The sequence below is a fragment of the Diceros bicornis genome, chromosome 26 (genome assembly GCF_020826845.1).
Source record: "Diceros bicornis minor isolate mBicDic1 chromosome 26, mDicBic1.mat.cur, whole genome shotgun sequence".
NCBI lineage: Eukaryota > Metazoa > Chordata > Mammalia > Perissodactyla > Rhinocerotidae > Diceros > Diceros bicornis.
The window spans coordinates 34,946,732-34,971,653 of NC_080765.1; the positions used below are offsets into that span (position 1 = coordinate 34,946,732).

Consider the following 24,922-nt stretch of genomic DNA (forward strand, 5'->3'; position numbering starts at 1 on the left):
ACGGTCCGACCTGGGACTTGCACACTTAGGGTCAGCCTCTGCGACAGTAACACGTCCCACATCTAAAATCGACTTGCCCTGGGGCCCGTCCGCATACTCCTTATTCTAATGGTAGTAACCGCGCCAGTTTCTTACCGACACCTTCACACTTTACAATCCCTAATACAAGGCAACGACTTCAACCGGGGGACAGCAGCACTGGAGGGAAACTGTCAGTGCCAGGCTGCTCCGTCGGCACGTGTGCTTGGTAAGTGGTTTTGGGGTGCCACAGAAATGGCGCATCCCCCCAATACGGCATTCCTCGCTATCCAGACTCACCAATTCAAACTCAGAAAGCCAACACCTCATTCTCACTACTCCACTACGCAAAACTCAGAAACCACACCACTTACACCAGGGAGAGAGACCCTCTTCCTCATTTCCCCTCAAATCCCCTACATTTCCCAGCTTCCTCTGTGGTTTGGTTGGGGCTACGTGACTAATTCCGGCCAACAGGCTGTGAGCAGAATTGACTGTGTCACTTGTTGTTTGAGACACTTAAGACTGGGTGTGAGTTGTCCATTCTCCCTTCCCCCACTATGGTGCCCTGGAAGCCAGCTCCTGAGAGGTAATGTCCCAAGATCAGAACAGTCTGGATCTCTCAATTGCTGTATGGAACATGGTGACCCCAGGGAGGTGACTGACCCTCATCAAGAAATGTATGACTGAGAAATATACCCACGTGTTCATTTCCCAAGAGTTTCTGGCTCATTTGTTACTGCAGCACAGCTTAGCCTATCCTGACTAATACAAAGGATTTTCAAGGGTAATTCTGGCCACATGTGACTTTTGTCTTAAAACCTGACCTGGGCCAAATGTACCACACACACATCACTGCTTATCTTCACAACAACCCCAGGTATGATCAGCCCCATTTTACAGACAAGGCAACTAAGGCATGGAAACTAAGTGACCTGCCCAGGTCACAGAGCCAGGAAATGACAAGGGCAGGACTAAAGCCCAGGTCTGTCTGACCCCCAACACCCAGGCCATGCTGACTCCCCACTAAACCCCACCCGATTCCTAACCCCTAGGCTCCCCATTTCCGACAACAGCTCCAACTAGAGACAACACGTTTGCAAAAGGGAAAAAACAGAAGCAGACTAAAGGATGCCCCATCCTGACTCTCCCGGAGAAGGCTGAAACCTGAGCTAATGCCCCAAAGAAAATGGAACAGCCTTTTAGAAAGAAATAAAATATATTTTTTTTTACTGCAAATTATTTGCAAATGTTCACGTTTCCAGTGTAAGTCTTTACAAAAAGATCCCCAAGAAAAACTTGGTTTATCTAATCTGAGAGAATGGTATAACTTACAAAAAATAAATATGTATTTCCACCTAAAAGAAGAAAGATGCTTCTCTGGGTTTGAAGTCAGCAACGTAAGTCACAGCAAGTACGAATCTTGGGACAGCAGTGACCTCTCCTTTTTGGGTCTCACTTTGTTCTCCAACCGAGAGACCTAACGGACAGGCCTTGAAGGACTCCACGTCTCTGTCGTCTTCCAGGAACACACGGACTGACTGTCAGACTCTGGCCAACTCGGCTATTCTCTGGGAACGCTGCTCCTCGGCCCAACGCTTCCTCTCATGAAATTAAACTTGGAGACCGTTTTTCTCCCTGGAGCAGTACTTTTTAAACAACGAAAAAGAAATCACCGATATTCACGAACAGGTTCTTTTCTTGTCCTGGAAGAGACTCAGTAACGAAACGTCAAGTTCTCCAGGCTCCCACCCTTGACAGCTAACCCGATGCCAAGGGTGAGAAACTGAAATCTAAAACCGAGGAGGAGAAGACTCAGCGGGGCTCTTTCTGGACCAGCTGGTCACCCTGGGAGGTACCCAGTGCTCTCGGCATCGAAAGCTTCATAACCATCATAACCCCCTCTTTCAGGTACCTAGAGGAGTAACCCATTCTCACGATGGGTAAGAAGAGGCAGGAAGGAGAGCAAGAAGAAGACTGGAGTGGGTGAGGGGGTGAGCAAACAAGTTGGGAAGTGGGCATTAGGAGACGCCAGGTAGACTCGCGGATCACCTGCGAGTCCAGCCAGGGCCTGCCAACAAGAAGACGAGGCTGCCTCTGGCCTGTGGAGCAGGTCCCGCTGGAGGCAGTGCTGGGACGTTGGTCCCCAGCATCTGAGCACCTGGAAGACCAGATGGTTGGTGAGAGGAGCGTCCGTGGCCCTTGGGACACAGCCCGGGAGTGAGAAAGATCTTCACCAGGCCCCTCATCTCCGAACTGTAGCCCTCAGGAAACGAAACATCTGGGTAGAGCCAGACGGGGACCTCAGGGGGCAGGGACAGCTGCCAGGGCCGGGGAGCTTCTTGGAGACTTGGAATCTACAGACGCCGGCTGGAGAGACCTGAGGCAGCTGGCTGGATTCGGTCACCAGCACATTTTACGCAACCAATTTCTCCAGAAGCCTGGGTGCCGAAACCTCCTCCCAGAGCCCCAGGAGCACAGCGTGCGTTCCCAGGGCTGTGAGGACGTGTGCGCGCCTGGTGGGGGTTAGAGAGGCGAGGGTGCATGTTTTGGGTGGGCTGCATCTCCATGTCTCTCTTGTTTCTTCACGGCCAATTCCAGGCAGGGGGCCAGAGGGTGGCTGCTCTGTGTGCGTTTTGGTTTTTCGGGGGTTGTTTTTGGTTTCACTCTACGGGAGGTTTGGTTTCCCAAGGATGCTGACTCATCCCTGGATGCCGGCCTGTCGGCCCTGCAGTTCTGACCCGATGCACCAGCTCCGGGGCTCACACCAAGCCGGAATCTTTGGCCATGCTGTAGAAGAGACCTTTCTGCTGCAGGAGGTCGGAGGGGGAGCCGCACTCCCGGATTTCACCTTTGTCCAGGACAATCACCCTGCAAGGGAGGGGACGCAGACATGAGAGGTAGGGCAGGGGTTGGCACCTAGTACCCTCAAGAGCCCACCTGGGCCAGTTCTTGCTTTGGGTCAGGTACCTAACAGCTTCTGCTAGGACTGGTGCAGTAGCCTTCCAACCGGCTGCCCATCCTCAATCCTTATTTCTAGTCAAAGTCCCGTGATGCTACCCCCGTACTTGCTATCATCTTCTATGTCCTTCCCCGCACAATTCGCTTTTATTTGTTGCCGTGTTTATTGTCTGTCTCTGCACCCAGCCCCCAACTAATCTCCAAGTTAGGCAGGCTCCTTGTCTGACAGCTCCCTGCTGAGTCCCTAGTGCCTGGAACAGGGCCAGAAATGTGCCAGGCACTCCGCACGTATGTGCTGATTGAATAAATAACTGAGTGACGTCAGAAATACCTAGTACTACCCAGGATAAAGAGAGGTTCCACCATCTGGGGCTGGCACTATGTATAAGGACCGTGTTGAAGGAATGAATGAATGAATGAGTCAGTGAATGGGGTGAACCCCCAAGGCCTAGAGGTCTCTGTGCTACGGGCATCACCTCGTGTAGTCCATGATGGTGTTGAGCCGGTGAGCAATGGTGAGGACGGTACAGTGGTCAAACTGCGTCCGGATGGTGGACTGAATGAGGTCGTCAGTTTCCAGGTCCACGGCCGCCGTGGCCTCATCCAACACAAGGATCTTTGTCTTCCTCAGCAGGGCCCGGGCCAGGCACACGAGCTGGCGCTGCCCGACGCTGGACCGGCAGAAAAAGACCAGGAGACAGTGTCAAAACCACCCCTGACCCTGAGCCCAGGCCTGAGCCGGGAGAAGGAAGAAGAGACACTTGGTGTTGCTCAGACCAGGGGAGCACTTCCACTCCCCACGTCCGTGCCTATGGCAGACATCACTAATCGATCAGAACGCTCTTCCTCCTGGGCTAGACACAGGCTCAGAATCATTCTCAACACAGAGCTCAGAGATGATACTCAAAATATCTGACCAGATCAGCATGGGTGGTGTGACAGAGAGGAAAAATGGACCCATATCATGCCTTCTGTAGGGCCCTCACGGGGACTCTGGACTCAGCCACATGCCCTTCTTTGGCCAATGGGATGCTGGTAAACACATGGCTGGCAGAGGCCTGACATGGGCACACACACTGGGGTTTGCTCATTCTTGTACCTCTGCCATCGCCATGACAACATACCTGGGCTGCTCTGCAGGAGGATGAGGGACACATGGAACAGACCCTAACTGCCCCAGTGGAAGCCAGCTAGATCAGCCAACAGCCAGCAGAGGCCCAGCTACATGAGTGAGCCCAGCCAAGATCAGCCCAGCCACCTGACTGACCACCCCCCGTGAGCAGTCACTGCTACTGGTGAACACACTTGAGCTTCTGTGGTTGGTCACCATGGCAACGGATAACTGAACCAGGCACTGACTGACACTGCAGCAGGACCTGGAGGACCCCTGCTAAGCCAGGCATTAACACTCTGGTTGCTGGATCATAAGCGGATGCTGGGATCCTGGGAGAAGGGCCAAGGCAGCTGTGAGAGTGGATGGCGACTCAGAGGGCTCAGGGCTGTGTTATCTACCAATGGGTAGAGGAGCCTTTCAATGGTTTAACAACTGACAACCACCCTCCATTGAACGGACCTGGTGTAAGCAAGAAAAACATAGTGGCCATCCTGGATTGAAACCCATTTTACAGATCCTGAAACTGAGGCTCCAAGGGGTTGAGAGACAAACCCAGGCCTGACACAGACACAAAAGGACAGAATCTTCAAACACCCTGAGCGAAGTGGAGCCCAGGAGACCTCGCCGGGGCGTCACCCCCCTGCCTACCTCAGGTTCTCCCCGCCCTCCGCACATTCGTGGTTCAGTTTATCGGGAAGGCCAGACACGAAGTCCTTCAGGTGAGCCAGCTCCAGGGACGTCCAGACCTCTTCGTCCGAGTACTTGTTGAATGGGTCCAGGTTCATGCGGAGGGAACCCGAAAACAGAACGGGGTCCTGTTCAGAGAGAAGACAGCAGATGGCCTGTGAGGCTTGCGTCACGTTGGACATGGATGGGACAGTGAGGTGGGATGCAACAAGTTCTTGCCAGAATTGTCCAAGATGGCGTTCCAGAGGTCCTCAGAATCACTATTTCTGGAGATGTTAATAAGGAAAAAGATAAATCTGGAAAACCCTGGGCTAAGTGAAATAAAATAGTTATCTTTTTCACAAGACTTCCCAGAGCCTTCGATATGCAAACGTGTTGGGAACCTTCTGGAAGGGAGACGCAGCATGGGTAATTCCTAATTGTGAAGTGCTGTGGATTCCTCCCCATCCCCTGCCTCCAAAAGAGAATCTTCAAGAAATTTTAGGGAAAACAACACTCAAGGGCAACATATGAATCACCACATACAGGAATCAGTCTAGAAAATTCCTATTTCTCGCCTAGCTCTTGGGAGGGTTAGATGTTCATCCAGACTGACAGCCGGCAGGGAAGCCAGTGTCTTCCTGGGTCCTGTTAGCTGCTCAGGAACCTGCCTGCCGGGTGGCAGGATGAAGGAGTGGTACCTTGTTAATTCCCATCGTCATTTATATGCTAAGAAGAGATTCGGTGGAGAAGAAATATAGCGTAATTTCAATAAAAATAATGAAAATGATAAAGCAGGGACAAATTTCCATTCGTGCAGATAACATAGCACACGTCGCCTTCAGTGGGCCCCAGCTCACCCCCGGCCCACCAGACCCCACCTGGGGGATGATGGTGATCTTGAAGCGCAGATCATGCAGGCCGATCTTGGCGATGTTGATGTCGTCGATAATGATCTCTCCCTCGGCAGACTCGTTGATGCGAAACAAGCCCAGGGTCAGCGATGACTTCCCGGCTCCCGTCCGCCCCACGATGCCAACCTGTGGACGGGGAGGCCCAGGTGAGGCGGGATTGCTGGTGTCTGGGGTTACCTCTTGCCCTGTGGCGCCCGACCAGAGCACTTCAGTCACCTGGTCGACCCACCTTCCCTCAGCATCTTCCCAGACACCCCTTGAGGGGCTGGTTGGGTCAAGGGTCAAGAAGGATTCCCTTCGCTTCGCCGGCTCTTTTTATAAGTTAAAATTATAATCAGCTCTTTTTATAACTTAATAGAGATCCCCAGAGACAGGCCTCAGGTAGAAGGGATTTTCAATGAAGCCGTATTATTTTCAACTCAATATTAAGTCATAATCAGGTGTTTCTCCATACTGGTTCTCAGTCCTTTGATGGTGAGTTTCGCATCCTGAGCTAACGAAATATCTCAAAGATTCAAGCAGATTCCCCTGCGTACCCCGTTCCCTCCATCCCCTCTGCCCCAGCAAAGAGAGGTCATGGATATGACCCGGTGTCCACTCATCCTCTCTTGAGGGAACTGGGCTTCCCCATTTAATGACCAACGACTGACGTTCCTGACACCCACTGCAACTCTCCCCTTCTTATCTGCGCTCCCGAAAGGCGGGCCTCCTCCACCCTCTAACAGATGTCACAGAGCAGAGACTCGTGATGTAACGTGAGCCATAAGGCCACAGTGAGAACACCGCCCACTCTCTTCTCCCCCTTGCTATAGGTTAGAAAAGTCATCTCATGGGAACAGAACGTTCTGAGCCTTGTGGTAGGGACAGTTGAACAAATCCATATGTTCAGAGATGACAGACACTGTCCCCTGGCAAATGGCCAGGAAGACCCTTGTTCTGATTCCTGAGGAGGGGCAGAGGGTCTCAGGGCAAGGACCTCTTCCAGGAACAGCTTGGGACCAGGGGTAGGTTCCAAAATTCCAACAACTTCACGTGTCCCTTGAGCCATCCCTAGCAGTAATGATGACATCCTTCTATTCTAGAGATCTCAAACTCAAAGCCTACGGGGCCTGAGGAGGCACATGACAGGGCAAGCTGGGACCGGGCAACCTGGGAGGCTCAAGTCTTGTCTAGAAAGAGCCAGACAGGGAGTATGGGCCCAATGTTGCTAGACGTTCTGATCTTCCAAGAAAAGCAGGAAATGGATTCTTTTTTTTTTGGTGTGGAAGATTGGCCCTGGGCTAACATCTGTGCCCATCTTCCTCTACTTTATATGTGGGACGCCACCACAGCATGGCTTGACAAGTGGTGCGTCCGTGTGCGCCTGGGATCCGAACCTGCAAACCCCGGGCCGCCGAAGCAGAGCGCGCGAACTTGACCGCTACGCCACCGGGCCCGGCCCCCAGGAAATGGATTTCTATACAAAATGTTCTCGATTTTTCAATATTTGCAAATTATTCAGATTTTTTTCAAAACATATCTGTGGGCCTCCTTTGGCCCTCAGGCTACCCATCTGCAACCCTGTTGGGACATTCTCTGTGCAGCTTTTGCTTCCACAAGCCCCTCCAAAAAAAGGCCACTCCAGACAGCTACATGCAGAAGATGAAACTGGACCACTTTCTTATTTTTATACAAAAATAAACTCAAAATGGATTAAAGAGTTAAATGTAAGATCTGAAACATAAAACTCCTAGAATAAAACATAGGCAGTATGCTCTTCAACACTGGTCTTAGCAATATTTTTTTGGATCTGTCTCCTCAGGCAAAGGCAACAAAAGCAAAAATAAACAGATGGGACCACATCAAATTAAAAAGCTTTTGCACAGCAACGGAAACCATCAATAAAACGAAAAGGCAACCTACTGAATGGGAGAAGATATCTGCAATGATATATCCGATAAGGGGTTAACATCTAGAATATATAAAGATCTCGTGCAACTTGATATCAAAAAATAAACAATCTGATTAAACAAATGGGCAGAGGACCTGAACAGACATTCTTCCAAAGACATACAGATGGCCAACAGATACATGAGAAGATGCAAAACATCACTAATCCCCAGGGAAATGCAAATCAAAACCACAACGAGATGTCACCTCATACCTGTCAGAGTGGCTATTAACAAAAAAGACAAGAGATGACAAGTTGGAGAGGATGCGGAGAAAAGGGAATCCCGGTGCACTGTTAATGGGAATGTAAACTGGTGCAGCCGCTACGGAAAACAGTATGGATCCTCAAAAAATTAAAAATAGAACTACATAGGATCCAGCAATTCCACTTCTGGGTATTTACCCAAAGAAAACAAATACATAATTCGAAAAGATATATGCACCCCCAGGTTCTCACTGCAGCATTATTCACAATAGCCAAGACATGGAAGCAACCTAAGTGTCCATCGATAGATGAATGGATAAAGATGTGGTATGTGCATACAAGGGAATACGACTCAGCCATCAAAAAGAATGAAATCTTGCCATTTGCAACAAAATAGATGGACCTAGACAGTACTATGCTAAGTGAAATAAAGCAGACGGAGAAAGACAAATACTGTATGATTTCACTTAAATGTGGAAACTTCTGAACTTCACTAAGGTTCTTTTCTACTTTTTAGTGAAACTTTTTCACTAAACGACTGAAACTTCACTAAAAAGCAGAACAAAATGAACAAAACCAAACAGACTCATAGATACAAAGAACAAACTGGTGGTTGCCAGAGGGGAGGGGTGTGAGGGGATGGGCAAAATAAGTGAAGGGGATTAAGAGGGACAAACTTCCAGTTATAAAATAAGTCACAGAGATGTAACACACAGCTTAAGGAATATAGTCAATAATAGTGTAATAACTTTGTATGGTGACAGATGGTAACTAGACTTGTCGTGGTGAGCAGCGCATAATGCATAAATGTCAAATCACCATGTCCTACACCTGAAATTAATATATTATTGGATGTCAACTACACTTTAGTTAAAAAAAATAAATAAGCCACTCCACCCTGTGGTATGGGGCCACAGCGAACCGGGGAAATGATGCAGCTGGTTTCATCTGCCTAGGTGCAGCCTACGCCCGATTGTGAGTGGGCAGGGGGCTGGGAGGGACAGCGTGCACCCACCTTTTCCCCTCCATTGATGGTGACGTTGATGTGCTTCAGAACCAAGTCCAGGTCCTCCCGGTAACGCAGGCCGTAGTCCCGGAATTCCACTCGGCCCACCTGGGGCCAGGTGCTGGGTGGAGTCATCTCCTGGATGCGCCAGGGAGCCTGCGATCACAGCGGGTGGGGGGGCCGGGAGTGCGGCATCTGAAGCCCAGCCCACGTGCCCCCAGGCTCTGTGTGAGCCTGCCTCCACCACCCCTCTGCCCTCACCTCCCTCTCGCTCACTCTGCTCCCCACACTGACTCCCAGCTCTTCCTGGAACACACAGCCACGTGTCTTGCTTCTGGGCCCCTGCACTTCCGGCTCCCTCTGCCTGGCGTGCTCTTCAACAAAGGAGCCTCTTGGCCTGCTCCCTCACATGCTGCAGATCTCAGGTCAGCTCGGACCACCCTCCCAGCCTGTGCCCCATCCTCTCCCCGGCCTCCTTCTCCTTCAGAGCACTTAGCGCCTCCCAGCATCTTCAGTCTGCATTTACTTGTTTATTCTGTCACCCCTGCCCGCTGGAATATCCACTCCAGGAGGACAGGCTCCTTTATCGTCTGTCCACTGCTATACCCCAGGGCCCAGGGCACACAGCAGGTGCTCAATAAATATTTACAGACTGAATCAATGAATGAGTGGTATTCTCCGGACAGACACAGGGTGACTGCCTTCTGGGTCTGCAGCACAACAGTAAAAACAGCAGCTAACGCTTAAGATCACTCTACAACATTACATCACTGAATCCTCACTACAATCCCACGAGCGGAGCCCCAGTTTACACACAAGGAAACTGAAGCACAGAGAGGGAAAGTAACTTGCCCGGGGCCACACAGCCCCTATCTGAAAAGCTTCTTAGTTCAGTTCAGCACCTCCTGAGGGCTACAGCTGGACGTGCTCGGGGCCAGGCTGGGGGCTATCTCTGGGGAAGTAGAGGAATGGAGGGAACAGTAAAAGAGAACTTTTATTCTTTCTGCTCCGTAAACTTCTTGTATTAATTTTTTTTTTTTTTTTTACAACAAGCGGATTTCCCTTTTATAATTTATTATATAAACGAAGGGGACATGCTTCAGAGGGGACTGGAGAGAAGTGGGTGGCACTTTCTAACTAAAACTATAGATTATATATAAACACACAAATATATTTTTTAATAGTGGTAGGACTCTGGCAATCTTGACTTTCTCTTATATTTTTCAAATATGCCCTTATTCTAAAAATACATAAATAAATCATTAAAACAAGTAAAATATTAAAAAAAATAAATTCAACTTCATCATTTAAACAGGTGAACTGCATGGAATGTAACTTATATCTCAAAAGCTGTTATAAAAATAAACTCTACAATGTAGAGTGGGAAATTCCTGGTGTAATGCACCCTTATTTCCACAGGGGGCGCTCACACCATTCTGAATAATGCTCTCTTATGAAGTGGCACCCGGTCCATTGTGTCAGAGCATAGGTCACCTCCGTAAATCCCCTGAGACCAAGTTAACCAGGGCCTTGGTCTCATTCCCAAGGGGCATCTTCTTGGGAGGCAGTGTGGCACAATGGCACAGACCCAAATCCTGGGTGGGCCATTTATCAGCCATGTGATCTCAGGCAAGTAACTGAATCTCTCTGTGTCTCAGTTTCCTCATTTGTAAAATGGGGATAACAACAGAATGTGAGTTATAAAGCTGCGTAACAATTACATGAATTACTCCATGTAAAATGTTTAGGACAGGGCCTGACACCCCACAAGAGCACACTATGTATCCCTATTATTATTATTATTATTACTGGTGGTGATGGGAATGGTGCTATCTCCAGGTATTACTGTTATTATCATTATTATCACCACTACTGCCACTAGGTGGCAGTGTGCAGGCAGAATGAGGCAGCAATTAGGGGTTACGTGGCATAGAAGTCTGGAGATTTGGGTCCTACTCCCAGCTCTTCTACTGACCACGTGCGCCCCTGGAGTGGCCATCGTCCCTCCCTAGGCACCCTCTGCCTCCATCTATAAAACGGCGACTTGGGTTAAACTGCAGAGTTTCCCCCAAACTTGGGTCAATTCCTTACCAGATTCATGATTTTTGCAATATCTATATACTGATTGTCCTGTTACTGACTTTCAATGCTTTTGTGTGTGTGTGAGGAAGATCAGCCCTGAGCTAACATCTGCCAATCCTCCTCTTTTTGCTGAGGAAGATTGGCCCTGGGCTAACATCCATGCCCATCTTCCTCCACTTTATATGGGACACCACCACAGCATGGCCTGACAAGCAGTGCATAGGTGCACACCTGGGATCCGAACCTGTGAACCCCAGACCGCTGAAGTGGAGCACGCAAACTTAACCACTACGCTACCAGGCCGGCCCCCGTGACTTTCGATACTTCTAATCAACTCATTTGTATTTAATTTTTAAACTTATTTAAAGAGGAAACTAGTCTCATTTTCTATAATAGAAGCCCCCATAAAAATACATAACAAATAACAGAAGACTATCTTTCTCAGGTAGAGGCTGACTGTTCACGCACACAGTATGGCTCAGAGGGTTCTTTGGGGTAAAGCCACACTGAAGATCAAGGCCAAGGGGTCAGGCCAGGGGCTTACCTCCTTCTCAATTTCTGAATACTCCTTGAGTCTCTCCACGGCCACAATGTTCGTCTCCATCTCGCATGACATCCGAACGAGCCAGTTCAAGTAGGTGGTGACCTGTGAGGGGAAGAGTGACGTGGAGCCTCTGGAGTGAGCGTGAGTTGGTTTGTTTTAATGAAGTCATTATGAATTATTAAATATTTCAGGTAAGAAAGATACAGAAAACAGCAACCCCACCTACAGCCATCACCCAGACGTGCCACACTGCATCTCTTAAGCAAGCACCACAAAAACTAGAAAGTATTTTGAACTAGATAATAATAGGAAAACTCAACGTGTCGAAATTTGGGGGATGCAGCTAAAGCAGTGCTTTGAGGGAAATTCATAGTGTCAGAAGCATTTGTCTTGTAGTTGGAGGCATCCTCTCAGGCCATCAAGGGCTTTCCTTGACTGATGGAGGAATCTCGGCCACTCGTCTAATTTCTCTCTGGTTCCAGTCGGGCACTGAGCTCTAGACCTGCCCCTCCAACTCCACTCAGCCCCTTTCCCCCTGGACCCCTGCGAGGATCCAAGGGAAAGGCCCAAGAACCTGACAACCGGCTCCCCCATTAAGAGAAATGGGAAATCCAGCCAAGCGTGTCCCTTCTCACCTGCAGAGAGTAGGACACCGAGAGGCCCACCAGGCCGGCACTGAGGCTGTGCCGGGAGATCACAGCGAACAGGGCGGCGAACAGGACGATGCAGTTGCCCACGTACTCCAGCCTCACAGCCAGCCACCTGTGCGGGGACACACAGGCAGAGAGATGGACAGACGCGCTGAGTCAGCTTTTCAGAGACTTGGTTTCCAGTTCAAAGGGGGGCACTCTGCTAACTGAAATAACTCCCAGTCCTTCCCGAGAGAGCCTGCTCTGCCTGCTCCAAGGACTCAGGGAAGGAGGGCCAAAGGGACACGATTTCAGTAATCCTCATTCATCTGCCAACCCCAGAGATTAAAACCAAGGTCTCCAGAAGCAATCTTCCCAGGAAGCTGAAGGCTGCCCTTTTAAGAACCGACTTTTTCTCACTGAAATCTGTAGAATATACCCCTGTATGCATTTTTTTAAAAAAGATGTCCTGGAAAACTCCTAAATAATAAGTAAGAAGTCATCAACTGTAAGAGGCACCACTGATTTAAAATAACCTTCACTTGGCAGAAGAGAGCAAGGGAGAGAGAAATAAAGTACCATTCTCCATGTAGCTGTAAGGTTCCCACACCCAGGTCATCCTCACTTCAGAAACATTAAAATGTACTATTTTACCATTTAAAACATAAACAGATATTTTCTTGGCTTAAAGCTAACTTTGGTAATAGGAATAATAATAGGAATATTATTTTAAGTTTTTAAAATAGAAAGCTACCCGGGGGAGATGGTACTGTCGACCTTTTTCCCACTACAGCCCTTAAGATCCCACGGGTGTGAGCTACTCCCACAGAGACACCCAGATTTGGACAAACTCCCTAAAAACTCTGCAAGGTCGCCAGTAATTCATGGTCTCCCCACCCAGCCTCACACTGTAGGGTTATCCTATTATGATGGGCTGATGGTTGGTAACAAGGGGTCACTTCCAGGGGGCTGTCAGCCCCTCCCCAGAGTTTTCTATCCCACATCTCAAAAAATACATCAGGATGCAAGTGAGTGAGGAGGATACTCTTCTGGGGATAAACCAGACCTTGTTCCAAATTCAGTCAATAATTAGCAAACTTGTGTCATTTTTTTTTAACAGTTTTATTTATCATTTTTTTGTGAGGAAGATCAGCCCTGAGCTAACATCCATGCTAATCCTCCTCTTTTTGCTGAGGAAGACCGGCCCTGAGCTAACATCTATTGCCAATCCTCCTCCTATTCCCCACCCCCCCAAAGCCCCAGTAGATAGTTGTATGTCATAGTTGCACATCCTTCTAGTTGCTGTATGTGGGACGTGGCCTCAGCATGGCTGGACAAGCGGTGCGTCAGTGCGCGCCCGGGATCCGAACCCGGGCCGCCAGTAGCGGAGTGCACACACTTAACCGCTAAGCCACGGGGCTGGCCCGTGTCATTTTTTCGATTGATGCTCCTCAGCCATTCTTGATTCCCCAAATGGCAGGGTCACCTGGTTCAACCTAATATTAATAAACTGCTTCCAGTCCTCACCTCATGTAGGGTGGTGGGTGATCACCCCTCAGCTGAGAAACAGGGCACAAAAATACCCCATCGCTGAGCCTGCCTGTCACCGATGCTCTTGTATCACCAGGACGACAGCTCAAGGACATTCCTGCAGTATCCCCTGACTCCAGAAGACTTCTGTCCCTGCGCTTACATGCCCCTGGTGTGCCGTGTGCTTACAGTACTCCTTCCTGTCTGCTGGTAATGGTCCTCCCGTCCTTCCTATTGCCACGTCTAACCATCCTTGCTGTGAGGGCCTGAGTCCACCCTTGCTGTGAGGGCCTGAGTGTGGCTTCAGCCTCCTCCTCCGCCCCCTCCCGCGGGCTGGGGCGCCCACCTGTTGGCCACAATGCTGGGGTAATAGGCCTTCTGGTTCTCGTCCACCTTCAGATCGCTCTGGCGGATGAAGCGCTCCTGTTCCTCGAAGGCCCGGATGACGCTGACCCCCAGCAAGGTCTCGTTGAAGTGGGAATAAACCGGGGAGCGGCTGACCGATTCGAGGCGCTTCAGCTGCCGGGACGAGGCCACGTAGAACCTCTGGGGGGAGAGAATGCACGGCAGAGTTGGCAGAGCTCCCCACACCCCATCCTCCCGGGGCTGTGCGGGAGAAGGTCTGGACATAAATACCTCCAGGAGGCAAAACGCTGGAGCTGGGCTGCCTTAACAGGTGTCTCCACTCACCTGGTGAACTGCAGGCACAGGGGCCAACAATAACGACGACAGCAGTGATGACAGTAATAACAGCTAATGCTTATGGAGAGCCCGCCATCCTAGGCATCGTTTTAAGTCCTTTCACATCAGCTAATTTAAACCTCACCAAAACCTTACGAGGTGCTCATTCCCATTTCACGACGAGTAAACTAAACCGCAGAGATGCAGGTTGACCGTTTCCCTAAGGCGGCTAGGAAGTAGCAGAGCTGGGACTCGAACCCAGACGGTCCGGCGGCAGAGTGCTAACCCCTGCACCGCACTCTGGGGTTTATGGACCTGGGAGCGTGGCTGCAGGCACAGGTTTCGAGGACAAGCAGCCTCAGTTCAAATCCTGACTCAGCCCGTGCCCGTGCGCAGCGAGCACACCTGCTCCGCTCCTGCCCACCCTGGGCCCCTGGCCAGGGCCGGCACAGGGAGGCGCTCGGCGAGCTCCTGCTAGAGATGGAACAGACGCAAATGGCCCGCTGGAAGCTTCGAGGAGCTGTGACCAGACGCTGGACTGGTCATCTGAGGACACTTCTGTTCTCTTGGCCTTAGTTTCCTGGTCTGTACAAATGGAACGGTGAGGCCCACGCTCCCTACTGGACGAATGAACGAAGGGTGGTCGGGACACAGCCTCCCTGCCTCCCGCCCTGTGACAGGTGCCCTGGGCCACGCTGGGGCAGAGACCTTCCATGGAGAGCACAAGCAGGGGGCCTCTGAGGTCGGGGGCTGCTTTCCGGACCGCAGCTCACGCGGTCATCTGAGCCCACAGTTGGGCAGCCTTCTGGGGCCCCAGAAACTCTGTAAGCCAACCGGGACCACACCAACCCGGGCAGTCTCAGAACGGCCGTTCTGCTCACCCCTGAACACGGTCAGAGGACAGCCCTCCTCCAGCAGCTCCCCGTGCCTCAAACAAAATGCAGACTCCTTGGCACGGCTCAGGGCCCCGCGGGATCCGCCCTCATTACCCTCAGCGATCCCCTCCTCTCCCTTTCTTTCTAAACATCCTGGATGGAAATCATAGTGTTTTATCTGCTCAACTCACTCCACTTGTCAGGTCCTCAGAATTTTGTTTACTGTAAAATTCTAACCCGGGACAAATTTTTGTTAGGGAATGACATGACTTTTTAAAAATAATTATTTAGCATCCTTTTTAAACTCTTTTCAGGAGACTTAATCCACCCCCCTGGACTTACCTTACTCTTCCAGAGACCGAGGCAGGGCCTGGTGCTCACGAATGAAAATAACCACTCGACAAGCGCCTGCCGTGTGCCAGGAGCGGGCGGAGAGCTAAGACCCTGAGACAGGTGGCCGGGGGGTTTTCATGGACGCCAAGCAATCCCATAAGGTAGAAATGCCTTATTCCAGCAACACGGAAGCCCCAACAGAACCCCACATTATCCTACCTCTCCCTTTGCCTTTTTATAGAAGTGACTTGCTTTTAAATTAAAACAGTAATGCATATCCGTTTAAAAATTTTGGGGGTGATACAGTTAAGATTAAATAAACATTACATTAAGTCCACTATCCTGAGACAAGCACTATTCAAATTTCAGCGTATAGCCTTTAAGATCTTTTCCCGAGAGAGCAAGAGAGTGTGTGTGTGTATACACACCCACACGTGCATACAGCTGAAAGCCACTTTTTAATTGAGATATAACAGATTCACTGGAAAATGCATTAAATCCTTACAGCTTGATGAATTTTTACATTTACCTACACCTGCATACCAATGACCTGATCAAATTCTAGAACATTCTCAGCACCCAGAAAATTCTCTTGTGTCCTCTCACAGTCAATACCCCTACAGCCACTATTCTGACTTCGATGGCCACACCACTCTTGCCTGTCACTGAACTTCATAGAGACGGAAGCACACACTCTTGTGTCTGGCTTCTTTTGATCAATATAGTGTCTGCGAGATTCATCCACATTGCACCAGTTCACTCCTCTTTATTACCGAGTCGTTTCCATTGTATAAAAATACCACAATGTATTTATGCATTCTCCTGTAATGGACACTCGAGCTATTCTTAGTTTGGGGCTATTATGAATCAAGATGTTAAGAACATTCTAGCCCTTTTTTTTTTTTTTTGCCAGGTACATTCTTTCCTTTCTTTTGCATATTCACTGAGAAAGACTGCTAGATGATATCTAGGGTAAGGTGTATTTAGCTAAAAGCCATTAAAAAAAATAAACTCTCCCATAATCCCAACCCACAGAAAGGCAATGTTTGCATTTTTCTGCCTCCCCTTCCAGTCTTGCCCACGCACATGATGCGTTTCGTCTTCGTTATAATGACAGGGTGTAGACAACGTGCTTCTTTGCTAAATTCACTTCCTTTGTTGTTTAAAAATAAAACTGTCAGTGTTGCAACAGTGTCTTCCTGATTCTTCCCGTCAGAGGGACATGAGATCCCGTCACGGAATCACTCCTGGGCACTCAAGGTCCTGCTACTGGCAGACATCTAGCTGCCTCCAGTGCCGCATTGGGCCCATTTTGTTCTTTTGCACTGGGTCCTTCAGGAAAATTCTCAGCCAGGGTATGAATAATATTTTTGGTAAATGCAGCTGAATGATTTTCCCAAAAAGGCTGGTACCAATTGAAAGAGAATGCAGTGGGGTCCGGGAACTGGACCTGCTCTCGCTGACTGCGTCTCTGCTCACACCCACCACTCACTGGGCCACAGTGTGGCGGGGTCCGAGGGTCGGCCAACGGGAACGAGGCCTCTGGGACCCCACAGGAGCAGGCGCTTTGAGGGACGGAGGGTTTGTGGTTCCTCGCTCTCCTCTCGAGCTGCAGTCCCTACGCTCCCATGTAAACCACCGCCCCCCTCCACCGCCCCGGGCAAGTGTGCTGCAGTAACCTTTTAGGGGCAAGAACGGGCAGTGCAGCACTGCAGTCACCAGCACAAGCTCTGGAATCAGACAGACGTGAGCTCACACTCCCAGCTCTGCCACTCAGGCTTCCACGTGCTCATCTGTCAACTGGAAACACAATCTATATGCTGCAATAACCTAAGACGCCACAGCTGATGCTGACTCGGCTATCATATGCTTCCCTTGCCCTGTTCCCCTTCCTCAGTCTTATTTTCTGAAATACAGATGTGATGGCTGGAGCTCCAGTAGCCATACTGGACCATGAGACCAACTTAAGAATGGAAGGCCTGTGCAAAGATGGTAAAACAAGAAAACAACGAAGGAGTCTGGGATGTTAACACACTCACGGAGCTGCCACACCAGCCCTGAATGGCATACCTCTAAATTTCTATTATGAGAGGGAAAAATCAACATCTATCTTGTTTAAGCAGCTGTTATTCGCATCTCCATTATCTGCAGCAGGCTTAGCACCTAAAGAATTTCATACTTAAAGAAATTTGAATAATAAAGGTATCTTTATGGTTATGGCTTTTTTTTCCTTTTGTAACTCACAGCTACCAAAAAAACCCTTATTATTAGACAAAAAGGACATTTGCTTATCGCAAGCTAAAAACAATCAACTTAGATATTCGGAACTGACAAAAGCAAATCTAACCCTCCTCCCGCAAACCCTCCACAGCTCCCCACTGGGAAATGGTAAGATGGAGTGAGCCCCTAGCTCGCATGGGAGCCCAATACACCGTGGGGCTCCTCCTGGACGCCGAGACCCCACCTCTCACCTGGACGAAGAAATAGATGAGGCCCAGGGGCGGGATGATGACGGCGGCAATGGGGGTGGCCACCAGGATGATGACGCAGGCGCCGACGACGTTGAACAGGGAGCCCATGAACATCTTGATGACCTGCGGGATCATCGAGTCCACCGTGTCCAGCTCCTTGGAGAAGCGGTTCACCAGGTTCCCGCTGGGGGTCCGCTCGAAGAAGCTCATGGGCGACCGCAGGACGTTATGCAGCAGATCCAAGTGCAGGCGGCGGGAGGCCAGGATCCCCCCGATGGACACCGCCATGGAGTAGCCGAACACCGAGACACCTACAGACACGCGCGCGTTAAACTCCGCCACGGGAGGGGGTCCAGCTGTGGGCAGGACGAGGGGCTATGCGGCCGTGTGGATGAAGCAGGCCCGGGACCCCAACTTCTCATCAGAATCATCACGGTGGCTGTTACTTATTGAGCACTCACTGTATGCTAACCACTGCGTTCGAGTTCTACACGTCTCTCATCCTCACGGTGGCTCCATATAAGTTCAGTTAGGACCCATCTTACAGACGAGGAAACCGAAGCCCAGAGAGAGCAACTCCTTTGCCCTCAATGCACTCAGCCAGTCAGAAGCAGAGCTGGGGTTCCAATCCAGGCCGCCTGCCCCAGGGCCATGCTCTCAATCTGTATGCCGTGTTCCTCTAGACCGGTGCTGTGCAAGAGAACTTTCCATGGTAATGGAAACGTTCCAGATCGGTGCTGTCCAAGATGGTAGCACTAGCTACAGGTGGCCACTGAGCATCTGGAATCTGGCTAGTGCAACTGAGTAACTGATACTTTAATTTTATTTCATTTTAAGGAATTGAGATTCAAATGGCCATATGTGGGCAGTGGCAGCCGTACTGGACAGCACAGCTCTAGACGGACACCACTGCTGTGTGAGCCCAGGTCAACATCACACCCTCTCTGTGCTCCACCGTCCCTCAATTATAATTTGGAGGCCACAGGCCCTGGCCCTAAGAGGGGGTTTAGGGATTGAGAAATTTAAGAAATCCAGGTCTGCTCTTCTGGTTGTTTTCAAAGCCATCTCCTGGAGAGCATGAGACATGTCGCTCCTCCCAACGACCCACAGGAGGGCGCTGGGTCTGGGCAGAGAGGCGGTTTGACAGCGATGGAGGAAGAAACCCAAGAGGCAGGTGCTAAAATGTCCGGCTCCGGAGCCAACACCGCCAAATCCCCTCTCCGCCACACACCAGCCATGCGACCTTCCACACGTCACTTAACCTCTCTGTACCTCAGTTTCCTCAACTGTAATGCGGGGACAAGCGTACTTACCTGGCAGCACTGCTGAATGTAAAGGGCCCCCCTGCCCATGTGCTTGGTGCACAGAAGTGCTCAAAACGTCAAATGCACACATTTAGTGTATACGCATATGTATCACATGTATCGAATGTACACACAGGTGGAGAGACCCACACAGTTTTGTGAGCAAATCAACACAAGCTCATGGACCGTGTAGCATGGTGGTTAAGACCACGGGCTCTGAGCCAGATAGCCTCGTTGAATGCCAGCCTTGCCATGTATTTGCTGTGTGACTTTGGGCAACTTACTTAACCTCTCTGGGCCTTAGTTTCTGCCTCTCTAAATTGGGGAAAATGTTAGCTCCTGCCTCATGGGATTGCTGCAAGGGTAAAACTAGTTAAAATACCTAAAAGTGTTTAAAACAGAACCAGGCACCAAGTCAGGGCTCAGTAAACATTAGCTATTACCAGCAATGCCGTTTGGGGACCTTCATGAGACCGTGAAGAAGGGTCTGTAGCAGGGTTTCCCAACTTCGTCACTGTTGACACTTGGGGCTGGATACTTCTCTGTTGGGGGGGAGGGCGGCCGTGCTGTGCACTGCAGGATGTTTAGCAACCTCTCTGGCCTCTAGATGCCAGAAGTACCCACCCCCACTCTGAAGCTGTGACAACCAGAAGGATCTCCAGACACTGCTCAACGTCCCCTGGGTGACAACACTGCCAGCATCGAGAACCACAAGTGCAAATGAATTCCCGTCCTCAGGCAGCAGGTAGAAGCCCACACGTGAGACTTTACAGAAGCCCCATCACCCTGGCAGAGCAGCAAGAGGAGGGGCCCTTGTCACCACTGCTCTAGGTGCCCTCTGTTCCTCAACTTCCCTCATCTGTAAAATGGGCAAAATGCAGCTCCCCTGTATCTCCTCGGGCCATAAAACAAAGCATTCAAGAAACATTCCTTCTACAAACATCTGAGTGTCTATTATGTGACAGCTACTGTTCGTGTGAGTTTGGCTGAGTTTAGGGGGTCCATAAAACCCTAACAAGTGGGGGGACCCAATTCCATAATAGGACATGGAAGCAGTTCCAAGTGCCAAAACTAGGTGGGCCGGGGGAGGGTGTGGGGGGGCGGCCTCACCTTGCAAAATGCCCAGGGCTCCATAGACGCCCAGCCGGACCTGGGTGTGCTCCTGGGTCCCGTTGACGATGGGGTCATCAGTCCAGAGACTGAGCCAGTAGTTGGAGACCAGGGAGGCGACGTGGTTACACACGAACAGGAAGATGCTCAGAAAGGAGAGGACAAGTCCAATGGCCTTCATGTAGTCCCAGTACACGGACAGCTTGACCTGGAGGCCACGGGAGAGGAGGCATTTTACAGAAAGCGGCCCCCACACCCCCCCAGGGTCAGGAGCTCCGACAGCACCTGTGCAGTCCAGCCCCCACCTGTGCTCACACCTGTGCTCACACCCAGGCTACCCTCCTCCTTAGTTACCTGGCAGAGAAAGTCAGCAGCAGATAAAGTCAAGGTCTCTGACCTCACGGAGCTTCAGCCGAGTGGCGAGACAGGCTTTGATCAATTTATAGCCAAGACAAATACATAATTACAGAAAAGGGCTGCAAGTGCATGATTCCAGGAGAGCATAAAGTTGGGCATCCTGACCTAACCCAGGGTGCGGGGGTAGCAGAGGAGGTTTTCCCCAAGGAAGTGACCGCAAAGAGTTAACTAACCAGATGAAAATAAAAAAAGGCTCTCTGGGCAGAGGAACAACATGTGCAAAGGCCCTGAGGTTGGAGGGAATGCAGCACGTTTGGGGAACTCAAAGGAAGCAAAGGTGGCTGGAGCAAGATGAGGCCGCAGAACAGGTAGTGGCAAGACCACACGGGGCCCGGGAGATCCTGCTCAGCAGTCCAAGCTTTACTCCAGGACCATCAGGAAGTCATCCAAGGGTTTGAAGCAAATGGGAAGGTGTGATGTGTTGCCTAGCAACCAAGACCAAGTGTCACCTCCACCCCACTTCCTGTGTCTGAATTACAGTTTGGTTAAAGGTAACAGGTGAAAGGTCAGAGGGCTGATCTATAACTGAGCGCTGCCTTTTGATTTTCTTTTTCAAGTCTCTGTTTTTCACACTGAAATAGTGGGGAGGGAGGTTCCAGAATTGAGAACATGTTTATTTCACCATCTGGCTTCATCATGCAGCCGAGCTGCCTGCTGGCCCTGCCGCATCTCTGCAACCTCAGGGACTCCTTCCTCAGGAGCAGCAGAACGTGACGGGCTTGGGGTCAGAGGTGACCGGGCGTGCTGAGCCCAGCTCTGCTCCTGGTCCAACGCTGGCGACCTACAAGCTCTCAGCGTCCATTTTCCGTGTCTATCAAGTGCAGGGAGTCGTGGGAGCCATCTCCCCTGGGTGGTGTGGGGGTTAAATGAGGATCAGATGGCCTGGCCTCTCTGGCCCTTCCTTCTCAAGCCCTTGATTGGGGGTCATTTCTCCAGCTCCCTGGAGGGCCAGCGGGAGCAAGGGGGGAGGACACTACAGCCGCCTCTGCCCCCCGGCGATGGGTGTGACGGCAAGATGAGGGGTCAAGCCAAGAACAGAGGGTCCCGGGAGACTGGTCCAGGCAGATCTGAGAGAACACTCCCCCAGCCCCACCCACTCCTGTCCCAGCCTTCGTGGGCCGGCTGTTTTCCTTCATCTGTGCACTTATTCTTGACTTATTTTAAAAACTCCATTCTCTATTGTTTTTAAAACAGAACCACACTTTTTAAAAGTAAACTTCCGATCGTTACCATAAACGGAAAATTACTGACACTTGCCCAAAACAGATGACCATAAAAAACAAAATAAAACAAGAGCTTGAAATCTGCGCCCCTTGTTATAAGAGAAGCTAGCGACTGTTAGTGCTATAGACTGAATGTCTGTGTCCCTCCAGAATGCCTAAGTTGAAATCCTAACCTCTGACGTGATGGTGTTATAGGAGGGGATTAGGTCACAAGGGTGGAGCCCTCATGAATGGCATCAGTGCCCTGATAAAAGGGACCCCAGAGCTCCCTCGCCCCTTCTGCCATGTGAGGACACAGCAAGAAGACAGCTGTTTATGTACCAGGAAGCTCTCACCAGACTCCGGATGTGCCGGCACCTTGATCTCAGTCCTGCCAGCTCCAGAGCTCCTGTGAGCAACAAATGCTCATCTCTAGGCCACCCAGCCTACGGCACTCTGCTCTGGCAGCCCGAACGGACCAGCACAGATGTTAAAAACAAACTAGCACCCAAGTGATACTTTCTGGCTGATGTCATCACAAGGGCTAAAAGAGAAATGAAAAAAGAATATTTTTCTGACTATGTAATTTAATGTTCTTTAGTGCTGTGGCTGGGACGAGCCGAAACCATCTCATGTACAACTGAACCCCGTGTTGCGGGAGCCCTGATTTGAAATGACCAGGTCGCCTACAGCTAACGAGAGTCCCCAGATGCTGAAATGCGGTGGCAGTCAACACAGCAGAGACTGAAACGCCAGCCCTGGAGTCCAGCCACCGGGCTTCGAGTCCCAGTTCTGCCACTCAGGGCAAGTCACCTAAGCTCTGCGGCCTCGGTTTCCAGCACTTGGAACAGCACCTTTATAGGCTCGCTGTGAGGAAGCACACGGGGACGTGCTGTAAGTGACAGCCGTCACCGTTCAGGGAGCCAGCCCTCACCTGCCCCGTCTGAGCCTTGTCCGCCTCCACCAGCCTCCAGGCGTCTTCCTTCCTGGCTCCGGCCTTCTGCAGCTCGGCGGTGCTGCTGCGGGGCCGGCTGACGTCCCCGCTGTAGGAGGAGGAGCTGCTAAGCTGTCTGGGGAAAGCAAGGCACACAGCTGTCAACCAAACGGACGCCTCGGGCAGGGTCGGCGGCCCTGACAAAGCACCAAACTAGTTCAATCTTCTGATTTTACAGAGCGACCCAGAGAGAGGAAGGGCCGTGCCCCAGGACCCCGTCGAAGAACTGTTCCTTTATGCAGGCATCACTCAAAAAGCATTTCTTGCCCACCAGTGGTCATCAGCTTTATGTAGACCACAACAGATTATCACAGACTGTGTGGCCCAGAGCTCTCTTTTCTCCCTAAGGCAGTCCCTCTCTCTGGGGTCTTGTAAGCTTGGGGAATGACACGGGGTGTGTGTGTTCACGAGCTTGCATGAGCACACAGGAACATCCCCTCTCTCAGCCACGGCTCAGGCCCACAGGAGCAAAGGTGATGGAGTGCGACTTTTGTCTTGGTCATCGACTCTCTGCTGCCTTCTTGGTTTGCATGCCTTGATGAAGCACGCACGGAGGCCGGGGAGGCCTGGGAGCAGGGAACTGAGGGCACCTGCAGCCTGTGGCCGGTTAGGAGCTGAATCCTGCCAACAGCCACGTGAAGCCTGGAAGCGGATCCTTCCCCAGCCGAGCCTTTGGATGAGACCCTGGCCTGGCCGACACCTTGGCTGCAGCTTCTGAGGGACCCTGAGCAGAGGAGCCCCCTAAGCCGTGCCCAGGCTCCTTGAGTGAGACGTGAGATGACAAACCACTAAGTTCATGGTAATGTGTTACAGAGCAGAAAACTGACACACCCAGTGTTCCGGATGTTTCTGCTCAGTCCACCCACGGCTCTCTTCCCACCACCACTGGCCCCTACGTCCCAGGCTGCCTGCAGGCACTGCCTCATCTCAGCTGTCTCTGCAATTCTTGGATGGCAGCCGCCATGACAGATGAGTCTGGCCGCCCCCTGAACCCTGGGGTGCCCCCACATCCCCTGACTCTGGCTGAGGCACTGTTCTAGGTGTTTTACACACAATACGCCTCGCTCACCACCCCGACAGGTGCGCCCACACAGAAGGAACTAGTCCACCTGTCCCGCATGATAAGAATCTGGGTCCAGGAGGGCACCATGGCAATGCTCTGATGGACAGAGCCGCTCATACCGACTTCCCCCCCAGCCCCACTTCTGTGAAATCTGCCCCCCAAAAAAGAAGGAACTCCAGCAGCCCCGGCTCGCCTGGTAATAACTAGGTGCTGTTTACTGAGTGCTGATGGCACAGGGCACGGTTCTGAGTGCTCCACACGCACCACAGTGTGTGAGTCTGACAGCAACCCTCTGCAGCATGTACACCACAGACCCTAAGTGACAGATAGGGAAACCGAGGCAGAGAGGTTAAGCAACAAAGCCCACGGAAAGCGGCTCCTCCAAATACCCGACGATCTAGCTGAAAGTAACCTCCCACAGCAGCAAAGTGTGGAACTGAGGAGCACAGGCTCAGAGGCCCAACTGGGGTTCAAGTCCAGGTTTGATTTCTCAGGCTGCCTGACGAGCAGGGAGCCCTCAGTCTGCTCACCTGTAAGATGGGAGGATGACAGTAACTACCACCAGGTTCGACAGACTCTACAGGGTTGGCACTGTTCCTGGCTCCTAACAGCGCATAAAACGCAGCGGCCACAATTACCGTAACTATTTTGCATCGGATGCTGGTTCCCGAAGCCTGAACGTTCCAGGCCCCCGAGTGACTGGAGCAGAGATCCACACCATGTAGGGAACTGGAGTGTCATGAGTGCAGACAGATGGTTGCATCATGGGGCCTGCGAGAGTCGTGCCACCTGGCAGCTCAGTGCCAGGCTACCCCCTAGGGCCTCTGCGCTCTGGCAAGGGAGGTCCCCAAGGATTCGGGAGGGGAGGCAAGAA

General features: G+C 51.1%; 1 protein-coding gene across 1 annotated transcript in view; it reads right to left on the reverse strand.

The window, feature by feature from the left end:
* Positions 1-1,209: 1,209 nt before the first annotated feature.
* Positions 1,210-24,922, reverse strand: part of ABCC1 (ATP binding cassette subfamily C member 1) — a 126,988-nt gene continuing 103,275 nt past the window's right edge. Inside the window, exons 21-31 of the mRNA XM_058569971.1 lie at positions 22,926-23,061; positions 20,373-20,580; positions 17,959-18,269; positions 13,945-14,144; positions 12,075-12,201; positions 11,440-11,541; positions 8,823-8,969; positions 5,641-5,799; positions 4,742-4,908; positions 3,456-3,650; positions 1,210-2,889 (exon numbers count right to left, since the gene is read on the reverse strand). Of these exons, the coding sequence (XP_058425954.1) occupies positions 2,781-2,889; positions 3,456-3,650; positions 4,742-4,908; positions 5,641-5,799; positions 8,823-8,969; positions 11,440-11,541; positions 12,075-12,201; positions 13,945-14,144; positions 17,959-18,269; positions 20,373-20,580; positions 22,926-23,061 (1,861 nt within the window). The 3' untranslated portion in view covers positions 1,210-2,780. The remainder of the gene's footprint in view (positions 2,890-3,455; positions 3,651-4,741; positions 4,909-5,640; positions 5,800-8,822; positions 8,970-11,439; positions 11,542-12,074; positions 12,202-13,944; positions 14,145-17,958; positions 18,270-20,372; positions 20,581-22,925; positions 23,062-24,922) is intronic.